The sequence below is a fragment of the Theobroma cacao genome, chromosome 5 (assembly GCF_053813885.1).
Source record: "Theobroma cacao isolate CCN51 chromosome 5, ASM5381388v1, whole genome shotgun sequence".
Lineage (NCBI taxonomy): Eukaryota > Viridiplantae > Streptophyta > Magnoliopsida > Malvales > Malvaceae > Theobroma > Theobroma cacao.
In genome coordinates this window covers 2,415,752-2,424,390 of record NC_142643.1, presented here as the reverse complement: position 1 = coordinate 2,424,390, position 8,639 = coordinate 2,415,752, and the positions used below count along the sequence as shown (strand labels likewise).

General features: G+C 38.1%; 3 protein-coding genes across 3 annotated transcripts; 1 reads left to right on the top strand and 2 right to left on the bottom strand.

The window, feature by feature from the left end:
- On the bottom strand, positions 1 to 1,468 carry SGR9 (RING/U-box superfamily protein). Its single transcript, XM_007027110.3, has one exon. The coding sequence runs from the start codon at positions 1,342 to 1,344 to the stop codon at positions 508 to 510; it is 837 nt and encodes a 278-aa protein (XP_007027172.3). The 5' UTR covers positions 1,345 to 1,468; the 3' UTR covers positions 1 to 507.
- Positions 1,469 to 4,220: 2,752 nt separating this feature from the next.
- LOC18597863 (Pentatricopeptide repeat (PPR) superfamily protein) lies at positions 4,221 to 6,599 on the bottom strand. The gene has a single exon (XM_007027108.3). It carries the CDS (start codon positions 6,494 to 6,496, stop codon positions 4,493 to 4,495), a length of 2,004 nt encoding a protein of 667 aa, XP_007027170.3. The 5' UTR covers positions 6,497 to 6,599; the 3' UTR covers positions 4,221 to 4,492.
- A 54-nt stretch (positions 6,600 to 6,653) lies between these two features.
- LOC18597862 (dirigent protein 17-like) lies at positions 6,654 to 7,781 on the top strand. Its single transcript, XM_007027107.3, has one exon. It carries the CDS (start codon positions 6,935 to 6,937, stop codon positions 7,433 to 7,435), a length of 501 nt encoding a protein of 166 aa, XP_007027169.3. The 5' UTR covers positions 6,654 to 6,934; the 3' UTR covers positions 7,436 to 7,781.
- The last annotated feature ends 858 nt before the right edge of the window (positions 7,782 to 8,639 follow it).

Here is an 8,639-nt window from a genome sequence, read left to right as displayed (position 1 = left end):
TTTGATACCTATGCTCATAAAATGCATTTCATTCATTTGGAATTTCTTGAAGAGATACATTGGAATACAACAAAAAGGATGCAATTGACTAACAATAAATTTGATTATAAAAGATGACTACAGCATTAAAATCTACAAGACTATATAAAGTTAAAATGCCATGTATAATATAAAAGCAAACAAATGGTTTACTTTCTTCTAAATTTCAGCAAAACCCAACGTTTATTTTGCTGCTATACATACCAAAAAAAAAGCCAATTAATAATAAATTATGATAATGAAAGATAATAACAAAATTAAAATCTGAAAGACCCTCTATGAACCTAACCACATCCACATGTGTCTTTATCATAAGAGCAAGTGATCATCTCCACCCAATTCATCTCAACCATTTACTGGAAAAACCTCCCAACCCAATATCTTAGGCATGTGCTACATCCTTTTGCATCAATGTCCGGCGCCATACTGATTCTCCCACGTGTTCTAATGATAATCATGATTGATCAATCATGTCCATTCTCCATCAAGACTTTGGCCACTCGCCTTGACCAGGACTCCCCACAGCCGTTGGATCTCATCAAATATGTCATCACAGGGAAGCTGGAACCTGCAGCAGGGGCACGTGTTCTTCTTCTTCAGCCAAGGCAATATGCACATCCAGTGAAACAAGTGCTGGCATGGCAACTTACAAACGTCTCTTCCTTCTCTCATTTCCTCCTTGCATATCACACACTCAACTCCACCCCGTCTCACCTCCACAGTTGGCAAAGCCACCACTGCTACCGGTGATGCCGCCACCTCTCTTCCCTCCTTCCCGCCACAACCCAATATTCCAACGAACCTTCTACACCTTGTCACCATTTCGATGTACGGAATCAAAGCAGCTCCATCAAAGACACTGGTAATACCAGTGATCCTTAACATAGTATCAGAGCAGATGTTACTTAAGACTTCGCGCCATTCAGCGTGGGGTCTCTGGAGCGCTTTTGGGTTATGTTGGTGTGTTTCACAAAGAAAGAGGAGGAGGAGCACGGCGTCAAGGTCACGGTGTTTCATGGCGGCGGAAAACTGTATCGGACGTAGTGGCGGAGGCTGGAAGTGCCGTGTGATATGGTGGAGGGAAAAGAGGAGGTGGCGGGCAATGAGAAGGGTTTTGTTGGGAAGGGAGAGAGAGTGGAGGTGGTGGAGGGTGAGAGAGAAGAGACAAGGGGAGGAAAGGAGGAAACAAAGGCGTCGGCGTTGGTGGAAAGAGAGGGAGAGGATGGAGTAGCTGAGATCTGAGAGTTGAGAAGGGCGGAGGGTAGAGAGTGCCGCCATCATAGTTGTCTCTTCTTCCAGCATCATGGGATCGTGTGCTGCTTTGGCGAGCTTTCACTGCAAAGTCCGTGGGAGGTTTGAGAGCTGCGTCCTTTTATCCTGACTAATATGTCTCCATTTACCTTTATACAACCGGGGGAGGATTTAGAAATTTTTGCGGTTAATATTATAATTAAAATAATAATAATAATTAAATTTTTTTTTCTCAATTTAGGATTTATTGAAAGAGTCCTTAATCAAATTTAACATGATTTTGTTTAGAAGACTGTTGTTGTTGCTTAAGATTTAGTGAGATAATTTTTTTGTATTTTAAAATATCTTTTCATAATTTATTTATCCAAAAATTTATTAAAAATTACTACTCATTTTTCATTAATATAAACTAAAATATTATTAGAATTAAATAAAATATGATCTAAAATTCTATTAGTGGATCAAAACTAAGTATAAGCATTCACAAATTGATAAAGTTAAATACAAAAATAAAAAAATAAAATAGTATATCTATAAAATAAATAAAAAAAACTCACAAAAAATTTCTATTCATTGACTAAAACTAAGTATAAGCATCCACAAACTACATAAAAATAAATATAAAAATTAAATAATCAAATAATATATCTATTGAATAAATGATAAAAAGAAAGACTCATAATTTCAATATATTTTTTGACATACAATACTATTTTCTATTAGTTAGATTCTATTTGTGTATGAGACTATCAAATTAATCAAAAAAATATTTAAACATAAAATATTTAAAAACTTAATTTAAGTTGAAAATTATGAGTTGTTTTGAGGGATTGAAAAACGCAATCAAGAAGAGGGAGAGTAGTTTAGGTTTTGACTTTTTTAATAAAATCTTATAAAAGATTTTTTTTATCTTTTAGTATTTAAATATTATTATATAAATTACTTTTTGATAAACCTACTCAGATTTGGAGTCTTTGATCCCCTTCCTTACTACAAAATTACAAAAAAGTTAATGAATTCATTAGCGTCATTAATTATATAAAAACTCTAGATAAGTAATATATTTAGTATAAATTTTTAACAATTAAGTGGTGTCATATAACACTACTACTATAAAGGCGGATAATTATCACAAATTCACCATTAATTTTTGTGAATAATTATCACAAATATCTTGACTATATGTTGTTGTAACTCTATGCAATCTCAATCAGTCCATTTGGGTAGTATAAACTGATAATCAATGCTCTCTTCTTAGCATTCACACCTTTTCTCTATCAGTCAATTTCAGCATTTATACAATTATACTCTCTTTTTATCTTGAAAATAAGTTCATTGGTATTTAACATCAAGTACTTGGAAGTTGGAACATGAGGGATTGAATAAAAGAGTACTTGGCAGTGAAAAAAGGAAAAAAAAAATGAAAAGAGAGTCAATAATTGTTCCTACACATATGGTTTGATTGAGCATTAATAGCAAGTAGAGATGTGGGTAATCATGTGTGTGGAATCAAAGAGGAGACGTGGTGGAGTAAAATATAATGGAATGGCTGGGAATGTAGGTTTTTTGTCTTCAAGTTTGTGTCCAGTTCGAACACCTTTGACACCCCATTTCTTTTCATTATCTCTTCCAACTATTCCTCCAGCTCTTGATGAGCAACAAAACAAACAGAAGAAGAAGATAAAAAAAAAAAAAAAAAGATTGGCCCATCCTTAAAGCTCCATGTTGTTGTCCGTTGCAAAGCTAAATTATGACTATGGTAAACCTGGTAGAAACTAGAAACTAGAAACGAAAGCATCCATGAAGAGGGGGGCTGGCAGGGCTAGCTTGTGCGCTCATCACGGTCAGTTGTCTCGCTTTCACACTCACAAACTCCGCTTCTTTCTCTCCTTGCATGGTAAATGAGTCCATTCCCCCGTTCTTTAATGCCTTGGGGGAAAGGAATTTTGTGGATCGAAGCATATTTGTTAGGTCTTTTTCTCCCATCCATATGACAGAATGTGTGCAGAGTTCTCCATCGAATAAAAATTCTCTATCTCATTTACCATTTAAGATTTAGAGTTTTTGATTAAAAATGTAAAATTAGATATGTAACGTAAAGACAAAAAATGAAGATAGAAAATTTCATTCACAAGTGAAAAGAAAAATTCCTTATATACGTGGGAAGATACATTTCCATGATTCCCAAAGGTGACAGGGAGGGACCCAGGACCGACCAAAGGGAAGAAGACAATAAAATATGTCAGAAAAATTTGCAAGGTAGCAAAGGTTTTCCACTTAGCATAAGAGAAAAGCAAACATAAAAAATGCCAAGGGAAGAAATAAGGATGGTCCTGGGCACTTCCATGTCTGCAAGGTGATGATTAAAGGCTACAATTGTTTTATAAAGTAATGATGAGACCAAGTCCAAAAGTTAAATTTGCCACAGGAGAGATCAAATAGAAAGCTTACATGTCACAGAATTTTTGTTTGGAAAGTGCCTCTTCACTTTAGCCAAGAAGTGTCGATCACTCCTAGAGTTAAAAAGGAAAATGCTTAAGGGATCCAAAGTCCTCAATATCTTTATCTACAGACATGGTGAGTTGATCTCTTCACTGATGCACTCCCCGGGCCCCCCCCCCCCCCCCCCCCCCCCCCCCCCCCATTTTTTTTGGCCATACAAGCTTAGCAATCTTATGGAATAAAAGATCTATGATCAATTGATGATCAAGCATATAACCCTGGTATTTATAATTGAGATAAACAATGAATAATCTAAACAATTCCTGATCAACAGATACAATCAGCTCAATATAACCTGTTCGTCACCGTGGTGATCTGATCACTCTCAGTGATTCAAGATTATTGTCATGGAGGATTAATCTCGAGTTACTAATCAGGGTGAATAGATCATCTTGAATTTTAAGATCAGCTCGTGCCAACGCCACCCATAACAAAATAAATCATTCACTTCGTATGGCTTTAAATGGTTAATGTTGACAAAATTAGAAACAAAATTGTTACATTGTTGAGCTAATTACTTCATATGATAGAACAGAACAGAGCCCTTCCTGACAATTATAATCTTAGGTTGCCCTTCCCTGTTAGCAGGGCATCTCTAAAGGGTGGATTTTGTGCGCCATAAAAGCCTCAAGGGTGAATTATAGTCCTTGAGTGTGTAATCTTCATTGCCAATGGTTATGCTAATGAGAAAATTTAATTTTCAAACATAAACATTCTCCTCATCATACTCATCATGCAAAGTATACCCTTCTTCCTTCATCAAACCAAGCAACCCTTCTAACAAAACATATATCTCTTCAGTTCTTTCACTTGATCTATCCTTTGCAATAAAGCTTTGTAATCCCCCACTAGTTTCAATCCAACTAGCGCCTGGGATTTTCTTTAACCCAGCATTCCTCATCTTTTCCCTGATCATATCAGCTTCTTTCCATCTGCCAGCTTTTGAATATAAATTTGCCATAATGATATAATTTCCAGTGTTCTCAGGCTCCATCTCAAACAAACGATCACAAATAAACTTCCCAAGTTCAGCATCAGCACAAACCGAAGCCCCATTTAGCAAAGCACCCCAAACCTTAGCACTAGGTTCAATCGGCATTTTAGAAATAAATTCTTTTGCTTCAGAGAGCCTCCCTGCTCGGCTTAGAACCCCTACCATACAAGCATAATGCTCGACTGATGGTGAAATGCCATATTCTTCAAGCATGGCATCAAAGATCTTCTGCGCTTCATCTACCATTCCAGAATGAGCACAAGCAGACAGCACTGCAGTGAATGTAACGGGATCTGGCTGAATTCCATTATTAAGCATCTCGTGAAAATAACCTAGAGCTGCATTAACATCTCCATGAGCAGAATATGCCGCAATTATTGCTGTCCAAATGATCAAACTCCTACATTTTGATTGATCAAAAACACGTTGTGCCCCACAAAGAAATCCTAACTTTGCATAAGTATCAATAAGGGCAGTCGCAACATAGATGCTACGATCATAGTTGTTTCTAACAGCATAAGCATGTATCTCTTTCCCTCCTTTCAGATTTGAAAAATATGAAAAGGTAGGAAGAATGCTTGAAAGTGTCACAGTATTGGGTCTAAAACCACACGATTGCATTTCCCGAACTAAATCCAAAATCCTATCATACTGTTTGTTCTGAAACAAACCTGAAATTACAGAATTCCATGTACTCAATCCTGGGAGTTTCAATTCACAGAAAAGCTCCATAGCTTTGTCACTGAACCCGTGAAACATAAAACCATAAATAAGCGCACCATAAGTAACTTCATCTTTATCACTCATACCCTCAAATAACTCTCTAGCATAATCCAAGCTCCCGCATTTCGCATATAATCCAATCAAAGCATTACAAACTGAAACATCCATCTCGATCCGATTCTCAACTATACACTGATGAACTTCCATTCCTAAAATTAGATCATTCGACTGTCCACACGCTTGCAAAACACTAAGTACAGTCACCCCATTAGGCCTACATTCTAAACTATCCACCATTTCTCTATACAATGCCTTACATTCCTCATAAAACCCTCCATGAGAGTACCCAGAAATCATTGAATTCCACGACACAATATCTCTTTCACCCATTTTATCAAAGACTATCCTCGCCAAGCCAAATTCCTCGCATTTCGAATAGTACGTTATCAACCCGTTGGAAACAAAAATATCCTCATTGAACCCACCTCGCAAAACAAAGCAATGAACCTCCTTAGCCAACCTTTTATCACAGAATGAACCCGACAACGCCTTTAATAAGCACGTAACGGTATAATTATCGGGCCTAATAACGTTATCAACACTCGAGAACAACCTTAAGGTGTCAGCAAACATGTTATGTTGGGAATAAGCGATAAGCAAGGCGTTAAAAGAGAAAGTATTCTTGTTGGGAATTTTGTCGAACAAGTGGTGAGCTTGGGGAAGATGGTTGATTTTCGAGTAAAAAGAAATGAGTTTCGAAGCGAGGAAGTTGTCGGGGGTGACTGAAGAGAGAACGATACGCGCGTGGAGTTGCTTGGCTTGGCGAGGGTGGCTGTGGTCGGTGAAATGTTGGATGATGTGACCATACGCGCCATAGTTGAGATTGGTATTGGATGGGTGTAGAGTTCGGAGAGATTCCTGGGTTTTGGAGGTAAAGGTAGTTGGCGGCGGTTGAAGTTTGTTCAACAATGGGTTTGCGATCCTCATTCATTTCTTTGTCTCTGCTTCTTCCTCTGGTTCATGCCTTCAAAAAGAACTATCTTTCTGTCGAGGTTCGGAAGGGCCATCAAATGCTTCCCATTTCATTAAACGTCACCGTTTTAGGGACAAGTGATGAGTCTGTCTTAATTACCATGGAGCTGGGAGTACCGGATCATAACCCACTCAGTCTCTCTCTCTCTCTCACTTCCATTCCATTGCTCTCTGTTTTGAAACTCTCTGAAGCAGTTAGGGTTTTATTGGTTCTTCGAGGAGACAAGGAAAGATTTTCTCTTTTAAAAAACGAAAAAGGAAAAGGAAAAGGAAAAGAAAGCCAAAGAAAGTTGCAGAAGCATTTGCAAACGCTCTCAAGATCGAGTCATTTCTGGTGAAAATTTCAGAGCCAGGTACTCAAGTTTGCACATTCTTTTCTCAAATTTTCTTGCTATGGAAAAGAAATCTGAGGAGGCAGAATCGGAGTCTGGGGTATACGAGTTACCGGGAGAGCCAGCTGTTGTTATCAATGGAGTGCCTGAGATAAACCCAAATTGCAACACTCTTGTCCTGTCTAACGTGGAGAAGGAAGATGGAGAGTCTCAGAAAGATGAAGGGTGTGGCGAATGGTTGGAAGGAAGGGAAGTTCGAAAACTGTTTGGGGAAAGATATTATCGTGGTTCTGTCATCCAGTTTGACAAGGAAACTGGGTGGTATAGGGTGGAGTATGAAGATGGTGATTCTGAGGATCTTGACTGGCATGAGTTGGAAGAGGTGCTTCTGCCTGTGGACATTACAATTCCGCTGAAAGCAGTGGCTGTGAAGCTGTTAAAGAAGAACCAGAAAGCTGCCATTCATAAACCTGGAAACTTGGTGGCTGCAGGGTCTGCAATTCAGAAGGCCAAGCATGTGGGAAAGAAGGGAAAGATGAGTGAAGCACATAAAGAAGCTTGATTTAGACCTGAAATACTTGGAGTGCACAAGAAGTGGATAAGAAATTGGAATTGAAATTGAAGAAGGTTTATTTGGTGGATCTTGTAGCTGGTAGGTCAATTTGATACTGAGAATGTTTTTGTTTTAGTCATCAATATCATCGTGGTATGGAAATTTTTTCTGTGAGTGGAAAAGTAGTAGAAAAAGAAAACAATTACCAATTTATTCCCATGTGTGCAGTATCTGTTTAGCCTTGCTATCTTAACTTTTTCCATGGGAGTCTAGTTTGAGAGTTTGTACTCATTGTTTTACTGCAGAAATAGACTCTTGCAGTTTAGAATTTTAGCTTTGATGTCTTCCTTGAACAGTTTGCAAGTCCATTTTCCATTTCTTTCCTGCATTGTACCTTTGAGAGAAAATTCGATCGGCTTGATGACTTCAAGGCAATTAAAACAATCCTCTATTTTCCACACCGAAACCTTGCGGATACCGAGTGTCCAATATATCAGACATATAGAACAAGAGAGAAGACAGGAGGTCAAGGATGAGGACATTTTTCTCATTCTCAATGACTTTGTTACTTGTTACTTCGGTTGTCGAGGTGAGAGTGAACTTATTTTGGGATTCATTGACAACTATAATTAAATAAAAATAGTTTGCCTGCAGCCTTTCAACACTTCAAAGTGCCATAAAAACCAATTTCCAGAGCTGCTATATTGCCGGGACTGGTAACTAGTGGTATTTGTAACTTTTCAATGGAGCTTGATACAGAGTTCACCTCGTAGCAACCGTCTCATTAAACTTTCATGTGAATTTCTCTATGCATCCAATTGCCCAGTTCAGTGAAGGCAGATAGCATAAAATGAAGGAGAAATATGAAGTGGAGCTTGAGATATAGCACGAAAAAACTAATGTAGATGTGGGAAGTTGAAAGGAATTCATACCCCTTCTCTCAAATAAAAAACTATTGCGAATGGAAACAAACCTTTCCACTATCTAACCCACACCCACTTAACAGACTTCCAAATGGGCCCCTAAGTCAGCCCTTTTCCCTTCACCTTTCACTGTCCTTTGTATATATGTCTTTTCAACTCGAGACTCCCACCTTAAAACGACACACATTTGTTCATATCTGCGTCTCCTTCCTCGTGTCGTACTACATATAAACAGGCTACACCATCTCTTCTTCCCACTTTCCCCTCCTCTCTCTCGCTATCTTCCAAGG